The 22642-nt window shown below is 34.9% G+C and overlaps 1 protein-coding gene across 8 annotated transcripts in view; it reads left to right on the top strand.

The window, feature by feature from the left end:
- Tet (Ten-Eleven Translocation (TET) family protein) overlaps positions 1–22642 on the top strand; it is a 118237-nt gene that overhangs the window by 25606 nt on the left and 69989 nt on the right. For all 8 annotated transcript variants that reach the window (XM_086829541.1, XM_086829542.1, XM_086829543.1 and 5 more), the window contains one exon: positions 4112–4249. In XM_086829541.1, coding sequence (XP_086685667.1) covers positions 4112–4249 — 138 coding nt within the window. The remainder of the gene's footprint in view (positions 1–4111; positions 4250–22642) is intronic.

Consider the following 22642-nt stretch of genomic DNA (forward strand, 5'->3'; position numbering starts at 1 on the left):
AATAATATGAAAAGAAGTTAAAAGATTCTTTTTTTTTTAAATCAGAACTTTGGATTGTTTTTAAATTAAATTCCAAGAAAGAGTTGAAGAAGAGTGCTTGTTTACAGGTTATTTATATAGAAATATATGTCTAGATGTCTAGATTAAATCGCCTTATTTTACTATTTAAGAATACATATGTATTATGACCCAAAAGATATATTTTTTGTATTGAAAAGTAACAGTTTTCTAATAGTAATACTTGTTCTTTGTACATTTCTTAAATTATTTCAAAAATTATGCAAAGATTCTTGTATATCAATATAGTTTCTTTTGAAATCTCTCAATTAATACCCTTAATTTCTCTCTGTGTCTATGATGGCGTCGCTTATTTACCGTTAAGTCGCCACGGCTGTCAATCAGCCGCCAAAAAGACTCAGCCACAAGGCAGACAAGGGCATTCCACAGGCACTCCTGCGAAGATGTCTGGATGCATATTCTCGATCTTGAACTGGGGCCCATATGTCGTTCTCTCCTCAACTCCCAGCATTTTTATCTATTTTTAGCGAAAACTCTTGGGGCAAGGCACTGCACGCCTGCGCACATACACACACACGCAACCACCCTTGATTTTCACATTTAGTTTTCCCAACATTACCGTTCGTTCACTCACTTTCCCAGCACTTGGCATTAATGGTTCTTCTGAGAGATCCAAGACCAAGTCTCAGGCTCATCTTTAGCTTCGGCTTTAAGAAAATTTATGACTTTTGTGCCGGAAATAGATTGGGATTTTGGGTTTGAAAGTAAGAGGCAGCCTTTTTCATGCTTATTGGAATTATCTATGGTTTGGATTTCCTTCGTTCGATCTTTATAGACAAGCATATGGTAGAAAAAGTAATTTAATATGGCAGCTAGTTCCTTTTAGAGGCTAAATGTCATTATTCTTAATTTTTCATAGTTAGGAGATTTTAGAGAGAATATTTTAAAAGAATAATTACCTTTGGTTTGATATATTCGAGAGAGATGTGATATATGGGGATAACATTGAAATTTGAATTGATTAATACAGATATACTATAGGAATATATCTGTTTATGTAAGTTAAATTTTTTTTTACTAACTTTTAAATATTTTATAAATTTTAAAAGTATTAGTAAGAAATAAGACTTCGTTTTCTAATTCTACATAAACTAGGCATAATAAATTAAAAGTGCACAAATTCAAGTCACTCTTTATTATTATTAAAAAACTAATTATTAGTAATTAATATTAATTTTCCCTGGCAGGGTATCATAATTTTAGTCAGGAGCTAATAATTATGTGATGGAGTCATTTCCGATCCTATAAATCATATATATTCTTGATCAGCATTAACAGCCGAATCGAACTAGCTATCTTAGACAAAAAAATACAAAATGTTTAATTTTTTCAAAATTTTTATGGGGTTACATCGTTAAAATTAAAAAAAAAAAATTGATAAAAATTCAAATTTTTTTAAATTTTAAATTGAATATGCAGATTTATTAACCTACCAAAAACTAGCTTAAAAATGCTTACCGATTTAAAATAAATGCTTTTTTGGCTTAGTTATGAGTTTTTTAATTTTTGATAGTGACTGAAAAAATTGCCATGTAGAAATAACGATAAATTTTGACTCAAAGGCAACTGCTTTCTTTAGGAACATTATTCTACATTACACTCTGCATCACACATGCACTGCTTGCTTACATGATACATCTTGCCTCGTAGAATACATGTAAAAATACATGTAGAAAAACATGTTAACAGACATGCAAATTACATGAAAAATTATATTATAACTCGCCCTCTAGCGGGTTATTATTGGTCTGATTTGTGGCTTCCGTCTTGGCTAAATAAAATATAAATATATTTAAATTAATTTCAAATAGCATTGAAAATTAAAATTTATATGAAAAAAACGTGAAAGATTAGTTGAAACCATATAAAGAATAATCTAAAATCCCAAATCTGTTTTTTTCTACCATTCCATAAAATTCCTAGATAAAACGCAATTGGTGCATATATGAATTTCTTTCATTATTGAGAGTGTATTTTTATTATGAAATATTATTTAATGCATTTTGTATTAACAAAATTATTATTATAATAATTATATAATTATTATTGGTAAAAGGGAATAAATTAAAAACAACATTGAAAATCTGAAAATAGTACACCTAAATTGTATGGATTTGGGAAAGTCTTCAATCCTATTTTCATAAAAATAATTTAATAAATTATATTATAATGTTTTATTTATATATTTTCTAAAAAGTAATAAAAAAAAGTTAAAAATTAAATTGAAAAACCGAAAATAAAGTGTACCGAAGTTGTATGAATCTAGGAAGGTCTTCAATCCAAATTTTTTTGTAATCATTTTTTAAATAATATTATAATGTTTTATTTATATATTATTTAATATAATTATTATAATAAACCTTAAAAATAAAGTAACAAGTAAAATATTAAAAATTTAATTCGAAAAACCGAAAAAGTGCATCGAAATTGTATGAATTTAGGAAGGTCCTTATCCATATTTTCATTGTAATAATTTTAAAAATAATATTATAATATTTTAACTAAAAAATAAAGAAATAAGTAAAAAGTAAAAAAAATTATCGAAAAACCGAAAAAAGTGAACCGAAATTGTATGAATCTAGGAAGGTCTTCTATCCAATTTTCATTGTAATAAATTAAAAAACAATATTATAATGATTTCTTTATATATTTTTTAATATAATTATTATAATAAACCTAAAAAATGAAGTAAGAAGTAAAAAAATTAAAAATTAAATGCAAAAACCGAAAAAAGTGCACCGAAATTGTATGAATCTAGGAAAGTCTTCAGTCCTATTTTCATTGTAATAATTTAATAAAAAATATTATAATATTTCAAACTAAAAAATAAAGTAATAAGTAAAAAATTAAAAAATTAAATCGAAAAACCGAAAAAAAGTGCAACGAAATTGTATGAATCTAGGAAAGTCTTCAGTCCTATTTTCATTGTAATAATTTAATAAATAATATTATAATATTTCAAACTAAAAAATAAAGTAATAAGTAAAAAATTAAAAAATTAAATCGAAAAACCGAAAAAAAGTGCACCGAAATTGTATGAATCTAGGAAAGTCTTCAGTCCTATTTTCATTGTAATAATTTAATAAAAAATATTATAATATTTCAAACTAAAAAATAAAGTAATAAGTAAAAAATTAAAAAATTAAATCGAAAAACCGAAAAAAAGTGCACCGAAATTGTATGAATCTAGGAAGGTCTTCAATCCTATTTTCATTGTAATAAATTAAAAAATAATATTATAATGATTTATTTATATATTTTTTAATATAATTATTATAATAAACCTAAAAAATAAAGTAAGAAGTAAAAAAATAAAAAATTAAATCGCAAAAACCGAAAAAAAGTGCTCCGAAATTGTATGAATCTAGGAAGGTCTTCAATCCTATTTTCATTGTTATAAATTAAAAAATAATATTATAATGATTTATTTAAATATTTTTTGATATATTTATTATAATAAACCTAAAAAATAAAGTAAGAAGTAAAAAAATAACAAATTAAATGCAAAAACCGAAAAAAGTACACCGAAATTGTATGAATTTAGGAAGGTCTTCGATCCTATTTTCATTGTAATAGTGTTAAAAAATAATATTATAATGTTCTATTTTTTTATTTACATAATTTATGATATAATTATCATAAAAAAAAAACTAAAAAGTAAAGTAATAAGTAATAAAAAAGATCGTACGCCATCTTAGAAAATTACACATAAATTGAATGAATCTGGGAATTTCTTTAAGTTAATTATAATGTATTATAAATTTAATGCACAATAAGAATTATTTGTTTGTTTAAATTTACTTATTTTGCTGTTTCCATAAGAGAGGCTTCGTTAGAATGAGACAACTATATGCACGCCTGTGTTTGGTATTTGACTTAAGTCCACGCACGGTCACACCGTTTTCATATTGTGAAAAGAAAAGATCGTAGCTCCGCAAATTTTGTTTCTTTTGTTAAAAACTAAAAAGTGGTAATAGTTTAAATGATTAATTTATACTCGAACTAATGTTTGCAACATCCTTTATCGTTCTAGATTGTTTATGGAGCCGATGGTCAGCCCGTTCGACCGGACTCGAAGCGCGGCCGGGGCAAAGGCAAGTCCTCTGCCGCCGGGAATAGCGCGGGAAGCGCCACAGGTATCGCCGCCGGCAATGGGACACCAACAACTGGGGTAAGTGATGGAACCATTCCGCTTGACTTTATTTGTCCTCGTCCTCCGCGTCCTCTCTCCCTCTGCGTATTTTATTTTATTCATGGGAACTAATTAAGTCACGCGACGGCACTCCTCGCAGACAGTGTGTCTGTGGCCGCGCAAGGGATTTCCCCAAGTCCAGAGCCCGAACGTGAAGCAAAAAAACAAGCGGCTATAGAAAGCGAAACCCCAAACCCCAGATTCCGTATTCCGGAATCAGAGTCCCCAAGACCAGGGACCCCTATGGCCTGCCTTCGTTTTTTTTTTCCCGCCATAACCACATTTTCCACGTCATCACGCCTGTCGTCACTTGCTTTGTTTTTTGCCAAAGGCAGGGGTTACACTGGGGGAAATATTGGGGAGATTTATGTATTTATATATATATGTAAATGGGGAGATATATTTATATGGATTTTATTATGGAATTTTGAGCTTTTAAGGTTTGGTATTTAAAAAATCAAGAGTATTTATGATTTTAAAGTTTGAAAAAGACTTCTTTACTGAGGGTTTAATAACCAACAAGCTATCATAGCTTACTTCTAGGTCTTTTCTTATATTTAAATGGTTTTAAAAATGATAAATAATACATATCAAAGACTTATTTGTAAAAAATATATATATTAATCACATTTATAGACACATTTCACCCTCTCAAAATAATTCACTATGCAGTGTTTGTCATGGGCTTCCCCGAGAGGCAATCCCAGAGACAGACTCAGACCCAGACCCAGACCCAGTCCCATCCCCAGACCCAGGGCATCCAGACATCCAGACATAATCTCCGCCGCAGGCCACCAACCGCACGTACATAGCTGGGGGTCACCACCATAAAAATCTGCCAGCACAAAAAAAAAAACGAAGAGAAACGAGAAAAATAACAGACAAAGTTGTGCCTGCTCACTGAGTGGTGACTGGTGGTGTGCCGGCTGCCTGCTGCCTGGTGCCGTGTTGACTTGCTCAAAGGAAGGGCAGACCAGACCAGACCAGGCCAAGCCGGGCCACTTGTGTTGTGCCAGAGGATGTGGCAGCCACAAGCCGCACGTAGCAGAGCCAGATACCCGAGCCAAGACCAAGAGACAGACCCAGACCCAGAGTCAAAGCCAGGAAGGAGCAGCAGCTACTTATTGTTGCCAAGAGACTGGGTCTCTGGCTCCGTCGTCGCCGCCCTTTTGAGTCTTGCGCTTTTTGGGTCTGGGAAAGACGAGGGGGGGAGGGGGGGTAGGGAGAAAACCCGAGGAAACCCGGGAAATTGCCACCGGCTGCCAGTGACTTTGACCTTTTTGCGTATGCGGCCAAAGGGGATTTCCCTTTCAGTAGCAACACGCAGGCCATCCCAGCCACGTCTCGCTAGCTCGATGTCATTGGGATTTCAAGGTCGGGGACATCGTAAAAACTTGACACAACCTAATACACTCAATGGGAATGTGAATGAAGGCCACTTAATAGAGTGAATGACATAGGGAAAAAAAGGTCTACAGACCTTTGTACCCCAACAAAACCTTAAATATGACAGAGATTTAGGAATGCTTCCCAAAGACTAAGAGTAAGGATGGTTTTTCCTATATTTTAACTAAATTATTATACTTTCTTTAAGACAAAATACCCAGACAATCTCTAACTTTATCATATATATTTTATGTAGAGTCTGTGACAACTCCCTGCTTCTTCAATGGAATAAAACTTCACTTTCCCCAGTGGGTTAGCTCATCACTCATGTGACTTCATGATGGCCTGCCATCCCACACTCGCATCTCTCATCAGTTACCAGCGATTTGTTTGGCAAGCGAAAACTTGTGGCAAACATCTGTGACTCTCGAGGAGGTACCACAGCAAATGAGGCGTTGATTATGTTGTCACAGTGACTGGCAGGGTGACTCCCTGTTGTGCCACAAAACACACACATCCAGACAGAGAGGAGAGATCTCGAGGACTCTCCTTGTCGACCCATAAAAAGACACATCCTCTTAGCCGGCTGCATCACGCGTGGGTCTCCTTTTGGCCATAAAATCAGCCAAAGCAACAGGTTGCTTGCTGAGCTGTCTGGGTGTCTAATGGAGGCGGAAAAAACCCCTCGAGTTTGCAGGCTCCACAGGAGCCCCAATCCTTGTCTATGGGAAATTTCCTTTAAGTTTTCCGGCACCAAGCTTTTGGGCTTGCAACACTTGCAAAGTTTGTGAAAGTGAAGTGCACTGAAGTTCGTTCGTTCTTTCATTCTTTCTTTCTTTCTCTATTTTTCGATGGTATTTGGTGGCCCAGTGACATGGAGGACGCAGGACACGGCAACAGAAACACGGTTACAGCTCTTTTGTTGTTCTTCTTGTTGTTTTTGAGCGGAAAATTCAGGTCGCGGTGCAGTGCCAGGAACTACAAAAAAAGGACGAGCAGTAGGGAACAGAAATTAACAGCAGCGGAGCTGGGGGAAAAGGCAAAAATCCATTGGCATTTGCGGCACCGGGATTTGGCCAAGGACGAGCTTTTGCCACGGTCAGGGGCATATCCATGGCATCCATGACACTCTCTCTCTCTCTCACGCTCCCTTACTTTCCCTATGAGCCTCGTTGGCAGCCGTGATTTTCCCGCGGAAAAACTCCCCTGGCGGCATACTTTGACGCCTGCATGGCGACCAGGGGCATCGCATCCATGCACTGGAAATTCATTTTGGTATGAAAACCTTTAAGGAAATGTGCGATAAAGTTTATACTTAGAGATTCTAAAGTTTAATTAGGAATATATTCCCAAAGAAGTTAGTTTTTGATACTTCATAAATACTTCTTAATATTTGCAATCTATTTTTAATATATTACATTCTACGATATCCCTTAATTGATTTATACTTGTTGTTTCCTGTGCACCTTTTGGCCTTCATGTTCATGTTTGCATGCAGTTACACCGACAATTTTTTGGGGCCAGGACAGCCAGCCAGCCTGGCAGTTGGCCATTGTTCAGCTCCATTCCAGTGCGGTTCAGTTTCTGGCCGGGTCGGATTGGGTCGCATTGAGTTGAGTCGGGTTTTTTGGCTTTGATGGCCTTTGCCTCGCTTTAGTCGCTGTTGCCCAGTCACAGCTCCAGGCCACAGTCCGCAGTCCACAGACCAGGGACCAGGGACCTGCAGTCCCGGGTTCACAGTTGGCGTCGGATTTGTCCTTTTTGGCCAAAAGGCAATGTCAGCGACAACAACTTGTTGCACTTTCCCTGCTACTGCCACACTCCTCTTTTCCTTATTTTTTTCTCGTTTTTCCCCTTTTGGCTGCAAATCTGCATATACATTGGTTTTATTCAGAATGCGGCTGGAGTTTTGTCATACAAAAGTCAACACTAGGCTGCGGGGTAAGGGTTTTCTATGGGGATATAAAAGGTAAGATACAGAAAAGTATCTTTGGGATTTATTCCGGTTTTTCCATTTATTTCAATTATAAATTCTACAAATTTGTAGAGTATGACAAAACATTATACATATATTATAGAAAAATCCCTGATTTTATCAAACACATTATTTCATAATAATTAAAGCTCTAGCTAAAGATCTGCAGCTCCTCTAGCTAAATCTGAACATAGAGCAACTTCAATTAAGTGTTCATTTCTTTATAATACAATACAAATAATCAAAACTATATGTTTAATAATGAATCATTTCAAAAACCTTCCTTAAGCCTGTTGCCTGGTGTCTTTTTTGACACATTGCAGTTGCATTTTTTGGTTTGCAAACACACACACACACACCCACACACAACCCCATTGCCTATGAATGAACCCACGATGCCCACCCACGGACTCTCTGGTTTCGCTGGGAATGGGGCCATCCTCTGGCCACCAGAGTGCTCGGTACAACGACCATAGCCGGTGGCAATTAGTCAGCACATGGCAGCAGCGAGGCAACCCAGGCGATGCAATCAGCCTGTCACAATGTTTGGACATGGTCATGGCACGCAAGAGAGGGAGGAGGGGGAAGGCCAATGTGGTTGCAACCTGCAACCTGCAACTTCAACAGGGAGCCACTTCACTTCACTTTGCGTCTAATTAGGCGGCGCCTGCTGTAAAAGCCGCTCAACGACTTGTTGGGAAGTCTCTTTAAGGCTCTTTAAGACTTTGACTTTGACTCTGACTCTGACTGTGGCCACACCTCCGCCACTTGGCCATCGCTCAAAAAACCAAGAAAAGAAAAAAAAAGGCCAGAAGTTGCAGACATAATCGTAAAATGCCAAGATGTTGGCGCCAAGACGGCTGGCGAGTTGCTACCTCAGTGGCACAGTACCACCAACCGTGACAGCGTGGCAGCAACAGGCAGCTAACATCCACACGAAGGGGGAACTGGGATACGGACCTGGGACTGGGACCGGGGACTGGGAACTCCTACGTGCTATGGCGATACAAGAGAGCTTACAAAACAGCTCGTAAAAAACAGACCCACGAGCAGCAACAGCAGCAGCAGCAGCAGCAGGCGGCAGTCAGACAATTTGTCGTCCAACTGTCCGCATTGGAGGCACCAACGAGCAGCGAGCAACAAGCAACACCAGCAACAGACAGCAGCAGCAGCAGCAGCAACACCAGCAACACTTGCGAAAAAAATAACCATGAATATCTCAAGCTTATTAGAGAAAGACTTAAAATGAGACAGATCAAGATAATAAACAAGGATTCAGAGGAAAATAAGTCAGTATATAAGCAATTCTCTCAAAGGAAAACTATTTCCTCTCACTTAAACGAAATTAACTAAGCCCACATCAAATTTCTTTCAGTGTTTCTGGGTCTGATGTCCCAAACTGTAAGAGGAGACCCGGCGACAGGGCAACTTTTGGCACACGCAGCACGTGAGCCCGTCGTCATCGTCGTTGTCCGGCGTCCGCAGAGTAAAAGGCAACCTGTCTGCGGTTGCTGCCGCTTCTGCCACTTGGCTGTCTTTATTTCTTTTATATATATATACATATATATGTATATAGTCCCCGCTTATGAGAGACGGCGGATGGTATTGGGATACGGATACCATTGCCATTGCCATACCCATTCCGTGTGGGTCTTAAGTCGAACAATGAAAGCACTGAAAGCGGCCACGCAACCTGCAACAGTTGCTGCCACCGAACGGGACACGCCTGCGGCACCTTCATTGAAACCCAAAGCCAAGGGAAAAAATGGAAATAAATACAAAAAAAAAGAGAGAGAAAGAGACCCAGAGAGACCCTGGGAAAGCAGGAAAGACCAACGACAGGAAGGCAGTTCAATGTCAAGGTCGCTAGCAATGCCCTGGCTATGGGTCAAGGCCATAAAAAACACAAAAAACGCCCTCGAAAAAAGGGATACAAAACGCCTTCGTCTAATAATAAAAAGGTCAATGGGCTTAATTTAACCCTTTTTCCGTCATCGGGTTGATGTCCTAGCCTACGTCGTCCTTCACGCCACGCGCTGCCACTTGACCCTTTTTAGCCGACACTGTTGCTGTTTTCGTTGCCTTGAGTCAGTCAACCTAAATAAAAAAAAAAGGTCCTTGCCATCCGCATCCGCATCCTTTTCGGTGTCGGTGTCGTCAACCTTTTGTGACTCGTAACTTTGTGTTCTCTCCTTGGTTGCCTTTTGCCGCTGTCGTTGCCATTGCCCTTTTATAAACTGTTGCTCGGGGGCGGCATTTGCATGTCCTTTTTGATTTTTTTGTTGTTGTTGGGCGTCCCAGGGATATTCTCTTTTTCGGGCCAGACAAGTCTGCTGAGCGTCTGACAAGTCGTCCTGCGGAGCAAAAGGTTTCCTTTTTGGTCTGCACAGTTGATTGACCTGCTGGCCGGGGCAGCAAAAGCAAGAAAGCTCAATGGAATTTGGCTTGACATTTTTCCTCAGCTTCTTGGCTTCCGTTTTTCGTAGTTTCTTTTTAATTACTTCAGGGGAAATTCCAGCACTGGGAAAAGTGGGCAATGAATGTTCTGCGAAAGTTAGGAAAAGGTTTCTTTTATATTTCGTAACTTGCTAGTTAAAATTACTAGAAATATAGGTGTTGGTATTACGAAATCTTATAGAAAAACTTTATTTTAAAAGCTAGAAAATATTAGAAAGTTATATTCTTATGATATCAATATATGAATAATAAGTGAATACGTATTTTATGAGTCAAGTTCAATGGCTTAAGTAAAAAATTTCTAAGCCATAGGTCATTCACAAACCCAGAAAATTATTACAAAATGATAATTCAATTATCAATAATATTTTTATATATAAAATGTTCCTTAGTTAATAATTTACTCAGAAATATTTTTGTTAAGGCCTCAACTATTTTCTTCCATGTCCTTTGAGCTCTCTAGACTTATTTTTCTATAGTTTTAGTGCCCCAAGTGTGTGTCTGAGCTTTTGCCTAGTAAAAACTTCAACTTCAACTTCAACTCAATTTGCAAGTTCAATTTTCGTTAATTTTTCTGTTTGACTTGTCGTCTTTTTTTTTCGTAATTAATTTTCTTTTGCCGGCAACAATGAAATTTACAACTTTTAACGCACACAGAAGCAGCACACGGAGATACTCAGAGGCAGTTGCCAACAAAGCCGAGCACTTCCGTTTCCTGCACACACACACACAGGCAGGGAGACTTACAAAGGCTAAATTGCTGCAATAAATTTGAAATTCAATTTAAAATGAACATAAATTGCTTCAACTTTCGAAGCTTGTCATTTTTAAAAAACATTTTTCAACTAACACACAGACTCGCACACTCGCACACACATAAATCGCATTAAGCGCTTTAAGGCACAAAATACTGCCATAAAAATCGTTTGCTCGTTAATTTCTTCTCGGTGTGTGTGTGTGTGTGCTCCATCGTTTTTCCTTTTTTTGTTTTCTATTTTTATTTTGTTTTTGTTTACTGCCTTCTTGTGTCTTACACTCAACCCACAGCCACACCCCATTTCCCATGGCTTTCCACCAACTTCATGGCCCGTACATAATGGCTGCTTCGGATTCAGCTTCCTCCTTCTATATGTATATATATATATATATATGTTTATATATACACTTGATAAATGTGCATGGCAGCTATATTCGCACACACAAAACTGAATACATAGCACTACGTACAGTTCAAGATATATATATATATGTACATGCGAATGCGTATATATATTTTGTACATGCATATATACCTATATAGCTATATTGGACAAAAAGTAAGCAAAGAAAATGAAGGCAAAACACTGGCAAGAAAATTGAACTCAATTGATACCCAGTAGATATTTTTTGATGATCGAATGTGGATGGGGTTATTAGTATATTTTAAAAGATGCATAATTAGTTAACATTTAGTTTAAAGTTTAAACTTACTTCTCTCTTAAATTGGAATGTAATATTTTCAAAAGATAAAATTATTTCATCTAGAATAAAGGTAAACCCTGCTTATCCTTCGGTTAAAAATCAATAAAATACATTTTATTTTACTAAATTTAGACATAATTCTCTAGTATTTCATCATACCCTTTCTTCTAACAAATTTTCCAAATAAAAAAGGGTATTCCCCAAGTTGTAGATGGAAATGGAGGTGGCGATGGCAATGCCAGAGCAGTAAAGCTTTTCAATTGCCACCCCCAACACAAATGCGCGTCTATAATGCCTTATATAAACCAACTCTCTCTCTCTCTCACTCACTCTCTCATGTACACCCCCTTCAACGTGTGTGTGTGTGTATCTGTGTGTGTCTGTCTGAGTGCTCGGTGCTTTGGTGGTGTTGAGGTTGGGTGGGTGGGTATTTTTTGCAAGGTTGTGTTGGGGGGAGGGAGGCGAACGCTCGCTTTAATTTTGGCATGCATTAAGTACGCTCCTGGGGGTTGTTTCCCCCATTATTATTCCAAAGGATATTTTTACTTTTCCAACGTATTTCATTGCATTCCATTTGTATTTATTTCTGGACCTCTTGCCTTGAATTTTTTGCCGCGTGGCTTTAAATTTTTCATTGCCTACTTAGACGGGCATTTGGCTAATTGCTCGAACCACATGTGATGTCCGGGGTTTCTCTTTGTCATCTGTGGGATGTATATAGAATATACACTTGCATTAGATATTATTTTAAAGAAATGATAGCTTGAGAAAGTGGGGAAAAGTGTCTTGGATTTTTAAAGAGATTTGTGGGATAAAGAAATACTTTGTTGAAAGGAGATATCTACTATATCTTAAAGGCATATTTGTGAACTAAAATGTATTTATTGCAGATAAAAGGTACTGAAAATGTTACCAAGCTTATTTTCAGAACTTAAACATATAAATAATATATTAAAAACTTTGTTTTAATAATAATTGATTATTAAATTTGGTATAATATATTTTCTTTGTTAATTATTAAGTATATCTCTCAGATTTCTATGTGTAACTACATCTTTTTTTGCTGAGTGCAGGGATCTAGCATTCTACTCACATGTGAAGTCTGCCAGACAGACACACACACTCATACACACACACCCACAGAGGAAGACTGGCTTTTGTCTGCGATTAGTTGCAACCCTTAAAATTGCTGCATTGCTCATACGACCCGTTGAACGTGGTACGGTTATTGCCGGCCATTTTCCCCGAGCTTTTTGCTGGAGTTTTTTTTCTTGTCTGCGTCTTGTGGCAAAGTCAACTTTTTTGCACACTATGGCCAGGCATACATACTGCAACTAATTTCCTTTGTTTTTCAATATTCCATCGACTCTCTATCTCTCTCTGACTTATTGTCCTGCGGCGTTGGCTGGTTGTTCTTACCCCCGAAAATTCGTCGAAGCTGCCAAAATGGTCATAGACATCATTGAAAATTCCGAAAGGAAAGCTGTGGGGGGGGAAATCTGTCTAGTCTGGACTTGTCTCGTCTGCTGTCTAATGCACATTTGATGGCATTCGCTAATTGCTTGATTAGCAATGCGGTTCCCACGCCCTCCAAGGGTTGCTCTCCTGGTTTGAACTTCAAACAATTCTGCAGCGATGATAATCCCAAACCGGAGTTGAACATAAATTATAATTAATAAAGGGAATGGAACACGAACACACGCAGGAATTGGTTCGCAGATGAGGATAAAGATGCACGCCCCGAGATCACGACCCAAGGGCGTGACAGCGAACAAAAAAAAACGATGCAATATTGGAACGGCAAAGGCAAAGGCAGGAAGGGTGTGGAGCCATAAAAAATAAATTAAACATCAAGGCCAATATCTGCATGATCTGCAAATATTACGGAGAAATACTATAGTCAGACGGAAAAAGAACAATTAAAACAAGAATCGAAGCTAACTGCAAGGAAACGAAGTGTATATACCCTTGCAACTACTCATAGGATCATGAGATCAAATGTGTAATGGATCATAACTAAGCCAAAGAACTAACTAAGAACAAAGAATAGAAAGAAGAAGGGTATACCTTGGTAGGTAATATTAAATTAAGTAATGGGGCAATAAGAGTTAATTAAAGAAAAAATATATAGCTAGTACAGCGGACCTAGACCTGATCCCTCCTGTAGCTTCTATATATACCATGATAATTGTCATGATTAAGACTTGCCGCAGTAGAGGTTTCCTTACTTAATTCCTTCCAGTGTTGTATTTCTGGTGACTTCTTAATATAGCATCAAAGCAAGCTTCTTCCTGATCATCCAGATATATTGCATAGGCCAGGTGACACTTTTCGGGTAATCAGTATCACTGCCACTATCACTACAGATGTTAACACTAGGGAAGCCGCGGACAGAATGAGGGCGGTGAGACGGTAGCGCCTGCTATTTATAGTCTCCGAGTAGAGAGAACAACAGAGAGTGAAAGTGAGAGCACGCGAGAGTAAGCGGGATCTCTAGAGACACATAGTGAAAGAGAGAGAGATAGAGAAGGAGAAAGAGAGGGAGAGTCAGAGAGCTACGGGGAGAGGTAGAGACGGATGGACAGACGGATATGGCTAGTTCGACTTGGCTATTTATGCTGATCAAGAATATATAATATATATATATTATATATATATATAATATATATAAATTATATATATATATATATGTATATATATACTTTGTAATGTTCACATTAAAATGATAAAACCCTGCAAGGGTATAAAAAGGGAAAGAATAAAGTTAAAAAAAAAATTAAAAACCATTGCAACGACAAAGGTATTAAAAGGAAACTATAAATAATAAATAAATAAATTAATAAAAATAATAAATAATAAGAAATCAAGAGCAATTAAAATAAGCAGGTTTTAAAATATATATTTAAGGTAAACAACTAAAACTAAATCCTGAGCTTCTCGAATATTTTAAGATAATTTGGAAGCTCTTAAAGTAGTATCAAAAAAATAAAGTAACTTTAAACCAAGATCTTGATCAAACTAAACAAAAATTATTTCCCATTTTTCTGCTGCATTAAATTTAATTTTACTTCAGCTGCCTTTCAGCTTCGATCTTCCATACTTCTACTTATTTTTCTTTAGTTTTTTTCCCTCCACAAAACAATCCTAAAAAACAAAAAACAAGTAAACCCAGCAAGGCAAAAAAGTAGATGAAGAAAAAGCTGAGAAGTGAACACATAAATTACAGACAAGAAGGGAAAAAGCTAAAAGTTGAAGTTGAAGAAGATGAAGAAAAAAGCGCCAAGGCATAACATGGAAAAATGAAAATGATAAATTGCAAACTGCACATAATTATGCAATTAAAGTTCGACGTTGTACGTTGTACAGACATTCCTCTTTTTTTTTGCTGTAGTTGTTATTATTTTTATTGCCGGGGCTGGGCTCGACGAGAACTTGTGGCAAACACAACAAAAATTAAAAACCAGGAAAATAGTTTACAACAACAGGCAAAAAAGAGCAAAGAAAATCCGCATAAATAAAAGGAGCAACAACGAAAACTTACTGGACTTGGCCAATGGTTTTACCAGTGTTGTTTTTTTTTTTTTTTTATTTGCGGTTTGCACCAAATGTAAGCCAGTTAAATAAACAACAAAAAAAATAAGGGAAAACTTTTTCTTTGCTCTAAAAGAAATCTATTTTCAGTAGATGAATCGTGGAAAGTTTAAGGGAAAACTTTAAAATAAATGCAATGCTAATTAAAAAAAAGTAGAACAAGATTCTTGGGGGAGCAAATATATTTTTGAAAGTGAGAAAGTAGCAAATAATATTCTAAAGTAATTTAAGTTCTAAAAAAATCAGGGAACCCCTTCATTTATTTAATTTAAAATTGGATTTCCTTGTAAGGGAAAATATTCTAAGAGTTTTAAACAAATTTTGAAGATTATTTTTCTTAGGGAATAGCTTAGTTATTTCTCTAACATATCTCTAAAACCCAAAGTCTTAGCTTCAATTTAGTTTCGATTTTATTTATTACAACCTACTTCCATTTTCAACTATAATCTTCAAAAATTTAATAACATTTTAACAGTAATAATAATATAAAGAAAAACATTAAATGTGTCCAACATTATTCACAGTCAATGGAGGCCAAATGTAAAAGTCCTTCTGGCGAAATCGCATTAATGCATAAAAACACCACAGAAATTCATTTAATGCTGAATTATTTTTACTTTATCCACACACACAGACACACGCACAAATGAAAAGTGTTGGGGGAAAATGGAAAGAAAACTACGAATATTTTTCGTATGCACGCCCAATTTAAAATTAATTGCCAGACACACAAAAGAACACTGGCAAAATGCTGATGACAAGGGAAAAGTAAGCGGGGGTGGGGGGGAAGGAAAAATGGGCGAGGAAAATGGTTGAGGAAAATGGGTGTCAGTGTGGGTTAAAAGGTAGAGAGAAAAGTGGGGAGGAAGTAGTTCGTTGGAAAGTCCTGACTGTGCACTGAAGTATGCATGCAGAAAATTAAAATTAATAATTTATATGCTTAACAACACGAAAAGGAGAAAGCCCCCAGCAGACGACACAAGATGTCGATGCACGAAAATAAATACAAATAAAAATAAATATATACAAGTATATACAAAATATAAGGACAAAAAGTAAAATTCATTAAACGAAAAATCCCATTTTACTCGGCACTAAAAATAAAAAAAAATGCCATGCAGCTGAAAACAAACAAATTAAAAAATTATTTTTCATAATTGAGCGGCGTCCTGCCGCCAGGCAGCTGTCCTTTTTTCCGTCCAAATAAGGGCGTGGACGATCAAGGATCGGGGGCTGAGTGCAAGGAAAAACGTTCAGTAAATTGCAGTAAATTACGGGGGCCATAATGCCAAAAGTGGGCGTGGCCCAGGGAGGTGGTACCTCCCTCCATTGCTGGTCACCAGATTGACAAGTTCTTTAAGCACAAAACATCCAAAGGCGGCAGTTAAATAAATATGTTTACTTAAAAAATTATTACTCAATTGATGGGGCTGGCTTACCAGAGTTGAGTTTTACATTTTTAGTCGGGGAAATTACTAACATTTTAAAGTAAATTACAGCATTAAAGTTTATTAAAGAGAGCGAATGGTATTTTATGAATTGCCTTCGTTAGGTTTTATTTTGCAGATATTTTAGGGGAGTTTTTTACATTAAGTTTGAAATTATTGCCTTGCAGAGAGATTTTATTTTTATAAGTGAGGTATTTATAGGAATATTTTATTCAGCTTTCTAAGAATTTATAGAAATATTTATGGAAATAATTTATTCAGCCTTCAAAAAATGTAGAGATTTTTATTTCATATATTTCTTACTTATTACATTGCGAAGACATAAGTACAAGTTCCCTAGAATTTGTTTTAAAACTCCCCTTTTAAAAATACCTTTCCCTTAAAAAACTTACAAAATTCTATAAATTCTTTGCAAACTTTTTAAAAGAAATTTCATTGCAAACTTTTTTATATATATACCTAAATTTAATTTTCCTTTCTTTCTTTTTTATACGATTTATTATTCCATTGAATTTCATTTTCCCACTTATTATTTCTAGTTTAAAATTCCAACCTAAATAAATAAAATTCTTCTAGAGAAACCAACTTAAATATATATATTTTTTTAAGAATTGCACGACGCTCTGAAAACACACACCCCATTTCTTTGCTTATTTTCTGACTCATAAATATTGAAAGTTTGCCAGGGAATTTGCTCCATTTAAAATGTGCTTTAATACATGAGTGAGTTCTTGGTAAAGATTCTAATCAATTTTCTTTATGGAGGGTGAAGCCCTCCAACCGCAATGTAAATACAAAAAAATGTGTTTTTTTTTTTTTATTTTCCAAGCCAACTTTGGGCCAACATTTTGACATTAACAACCTTCAAACAACCCTTTTAGCCACCCCAGAAAAAAGAATATGCCGCATTTCATTTGCTTAAAATTCCCATTCACTTCAAAAAAAATATACGAAAAATTTGAATATTTTGCATATTTGATGTGTGTATTTGTGTGCAACATTTATTTTTTTTTTGTAGCTGCTTATTTTATTTCTGGTTTCTGCATTTTGCATTAAAGAAAATTGCTGGCCAGAAATTCCAGCGGCGGCTAATAATAAAAAATATAAATATAAAAAAAGCAAGAAAATAATGCTGTATGGCAGGGCCATAAAAATTGTTGCTTATGTCGATGGTGGGGGGTTTTCCTTCGTTATTTTATTTTTTTTCCGCGAGGCTTATAAATAATTCATACGAATTGCGCGTACAAGGAATTAAAAAAGAAAAAAAGAAAACACAAGCAGAGAAGACAACTGAAAAACTCGGAGGAAGTTTATTGATTTTCTTACGTGTCTGTATATATATATAAATATCTATATGTTATATATATAATTTTTATACAACCCCCGATGATTGCTTTAAAAATTGAAGGCGAATAAAAATGTAAAAAATAAAGGCAATTTTTATTGCAATTTGCATGAATAAACTATAAAATAAACATATAAATATAAGTAATGTCAGTCTGTGTGTGTGTGTGTATGTGTGTAAAAGCAATAACAAAGGTTGTAATAATAAAAAACAAAAGCAAAAAACACCAACAAGCATCAGGAAAACTTCACAACAAAATAAACACAAAAGAAATGAAGGAAAAATAATCGAAGCGAAGCTTCTTCAGAGAAGAAGAAAAACAATAAGACGAAGTAGGGAAAAACAAAAATAAATAAACGAAAATTGTTTCTACTTCTCCTAAAAACCCCCGCTCCTCCTCTTAACCATGCCTGAAATCAAGAAAAATAACAAGAAGACAAAAAAAAAAAATAAGAAAAGAAAAAGAGGAAAATTTCTGCTGGAACCGAAGAGAAAATAAAATAAATTGCATCATAAAAACGGGCCGAAAGTAGGAGAGGAAAAGCTGCCTGGCAGAAAATAAATAGCAAGAATAAGAAGGAAAATATAAGAGGAAGAAGCTACAGCAGCAGTTAAATTAGAATTTTATGCAAATGAGATATATTTATAGACGAGATAAGACGAGGAAAAACATCGGGAAAGGCATCAAAAACAGCAGCAAATGAGGCTGAGGAAAATGCCAACTGCAATCGAAGTCGAAGGAAATTGAGCGGCTAATTATGTACTCTCAAAAGGAATCTAAAAATGTTATTGAATTCTACACATTTTATCTTTAAATTGTATTTAATACTGTATTTTGTGGGAAGAATTAATCAGCAAAGATAATTAAATAGAAAAGATCTATGAAGATCTTTAACACTTTCATTAAAACCATAAAGAAAGGGTTTAGTTTTTGGAGTCTCCTCCCAACCTTTAGCTGAATTTTAAAATAACCAACTAATTTTTTAAATATTTCTTTCGTATTCATAATCATTTTTCTAAATAAATTCCTATAAAGCACCCTAAACTTTTACCTTCCATCAAAAATCTTTCATTTTTTGTCCCATTCCCTAGACAACTTCAATTTCCTGTTCCCAAAAACTATTCCCAAAAGCTAATTCCCGAAAAACTTTTGCTCGGCCAAAAGAAAAATATCCATAAAAGAAGTAAAGAAAGGGTCAGAACCATAAACCTATTCTCAGAATAAGAAAAAAAAAACTATGAGGGAATATATATATGAAACATGTGATATAAGTTAAGTGATATATGTGTGTTTCAGAGTGCACAAAACTCCACCCCTCATGATTCCCACATCCTTTTAGATCTCCGGCTGTAGGTGCATTAAAACTTTGATAATTACATAACTTTTATGTATATGAAATCTCGCAAAATGTTTGGCTGCACATTTTTGCCGCAGGCTAGGACACTGCGAAAAATAATTGGGTTGCTAGAAAGACCAGAAAATTAATAGAACTTTCAAAGAAAATGCTGACATTTTTATATGATTACTTTGCCCTCCCTTAATATTTGGAAGTAAAAATATATATATATTTTCAAAGCTTTAAATAAGGTTATGAATAAGTTCACATAATCATAGCCTACATTTCGGGGCTGCCACAGGATATATTACAGAGAAAAGTTAAAAATTCTTTAATAAGCAAAGTAATTGTCTGATTAAGCTGTAATTTTTAATATTTACAAAACAATATATAAAAATAATTATCCGAGAATGCAGTTTTTCTAGAATTTTCCAATTTCTGGATAAAGTTTATACCTTTCACCGAAAAACTATAAATTAATTTTGATTTTTAACGTGCTTAACACACTTTTCACGACTTTATTAGTTTCCAGGACAATTTTTTATTGCAAGTGCAGAGGAGTGCAGTTCAAGGGGGGCTCGTGATGTCATAGCTGGGCGGCAGGGGCTGCGGCAACGGGACTTTCAAAGGGGGGGCTCATAATAAATAAACGTAAATTTTGCATGTGGCGAGTTAATGCAAACACAGACACACACACACACAAGATATACACAGATAAAACCTCTGGATGGGGTTTCTTTTTTTCGGGGGAAAATGCCGGGACCGAGAAGGCAATGTTGGTCCAGGAAAATGTAAAATTAATGCATAAAGTTTACAACAATAACAGCAGCAGCAGCAGCAGCAGCTACAACAACAATGTCCACAACGACAGCCACAAAACTAACAAGAGCTCAGGCCAAATAAAGACAGCAATATTGTACAGAAAGAGAAAGAGAGATGAGGGCAGAGCAGAAAGATATTACGAGTAAATAATGTTTGTCCCGAACAACGTTGATAAAAACTGGCATAGTTTATGTTTATTTAGGTTTTCTGTACTTTACTTTGCGTTACTTTAGCTGCAATTTCCTTCTCTATCTCTCTGATTAAAACCGGATGTCGGAAGTTGTCAAATAATGAAGCAAAACTATTGCTTATATTTATACTTCTTTTTCAATTGCAAGTTTACAAAGTGCATTTATTCATTATTTATTATTATTATTATATCCTTACAAAGGTATTATGATTTTAGTCAGAAGCTTGTTACGATGTGAAGGAATCATTTGCGACCCTATAAATCATATATATTCTTGATCAGCATTAACAGCCGAATCGATCTAGCTATGCCCGACAAAAATTAAATTTTTTCAAAATTTTCACAATATTATGAGTGTAAAATTTGGAAATGTAAATTTAAAAAAATTGATAAAAATTAGAATTTCTTTAACTTTAAAATTGAGTATGCAGATTTATTATTTTAATAAAAACTAGCATAGGAAAACTTGCCAAATTAAAATTAATGCATTTTTGCCTTAGTTATGAGTTTTTTAGGCTTTGATTTATAGAACAAATTTTCATATAAAAATATTGACAAACATCGACTCAAAGAATGGTATTATAATTTTATTTAGAAGCTTGAAAAACATTGAAGGAGTCATTTCCGACCCTATAAATCATATATATTCTTGATCAGCATCAAAAACCGAATCGATCTGGCCATGTCCGCTAGAAAATAAAATTTCGAAATTTTTTTTCCAAATTTTTTATGGTTATGTTTGACAAAAAAAAAAATGAAAAAATGGGAAAAATTTTAATTTTGTGATATTTTTTTTTTAGTATGCAGATTTATTAACCTAATAAAAATTAACATAGGACCGCTTTCTGAATTAAAATGAATGCTTTTTTGGCTGAGTTATGAGTTTTTAAAGCTTAAGATTTGTTGAAAAAATGGTTATATAAAAATCTTTATAAATATCGAAATGAGGAGTGGGAATATTTAAGATTTAATTGTAATAGATATTCGATATGATCCTATAATTCAATTGCAAACTGCAAGTTTATTTAAGATTCAGCATCCCAAAGTGGTTTTCCTTTCTAATTTTTTTCATTAAGCTATAAAATGAACCTATTTATGATTAATTATTTAAACAGACATAACTCTACTATCATTATTTTAAATACAGTTTTTATTAACCCAATTAAAGAACCTTAACACGCCATGAAAGCTTATTTCTTGGAACATAGCCTTGAGCAGTATTTCAAGTTCCTCTTTTCGCTGTTCAGACAATTAATCATCAAGTGGAATATTCAAAATTTTTTTTGTTTTGTTTTATGAATATCTCCAGCTAAATGCAACATCTTGTTGCACAAAAAACGTGGGATGGCAAACAAGCTGAAAAGCAGATATAAAACAGTTTTCGCTTTTAATTTCAAACGTTTGTCGAGCAGCACAACATTTTGTGGGTTCTTTAAGGGAGGCTTCTAGAATGGGGTTTTCCGGGCTTTATGGGGTTTCTACGCAGGGGTTATATGAAGGTGGGGTTAAAAAAGGGGGTTTTTCTAGGGGGAGTGCGGGCAGTTAAGCAGCCAGCACAAGCTGCTTTTAATGTTCCATTAAAACGTGGCAAATGTTGGTGCCACATATTGTTGTTGCTGTTGTTGCTGCTGCTGTTGCTGCTGTTGCTGGTTGTTATTGCAACAACAAGAAACTAAAGCCATAAAAGCGACAGCAGCAACAACATCAACGCTACGCAGAATATATATTGCATTCGAGAAGAGCAAGAATTGAAGCTGAAGAGCAAAAAAGAAAAGCAAACAAAAAATGGATGAACAAAAAAAGCACAAAAACTGCACACATTGCCAGCCATTTTATATTATTATTATTATTATTTTTATTTTTGTGTGTTTTCTTAAAGGCACAGATAAAAAAAATATATAAAAGTCAAGCAAAAATGGGTTAAAAAGTCATTAAAAGTAATTCAAAATGAATTTGGAAATGTAAAACCAATACAAATTAGATTTTTAAAACACTTTTCAACTCAAAATAGGAGCCTGGCACTAATAACTAGTTACAAAAAACACGCTAAATTTCAAAACTTATTAAAAATCCGCATAGCTGATCCTAAAAATGTTTATATTTTTCTTTTGAAAGCATTACTTTACAGAGGTTTTTCTCCTTTTAAAGTACAAGTTTTGGCTTAGCGGGATTTCTACCTATAAAATTCTTCCAGAAACTTGTAACTTAAGCAATATAACATTGAAATTTCTTAGTATTTGAGAGGTTTTGAAAATGCCAAATAATATTACTGAATTTTTTTCTGAGTGCACCCACAGAGACATCAACATTTTTAATATTGCCAACTGTTTGTGTGTGTCTGAGTCTGTTTGTTTTTCCTT

The sequence above is a fragment of the Drosophila serrata genome, unplaced genomic scaffold (genome assembly GCF_035046125.1).
Source record: "Drosophila serrata isolate PLE 108 unplaced genomic scaffold, ASM3504612v1 contig_217, whole genome shotgun sequence".
Classification (NCBI taxonomy): Eukaryota; Metazoa; Arthropoda; class Insecta; order Diptera; family Drosophilidae; genus Drosophila; species Drosophila serrata.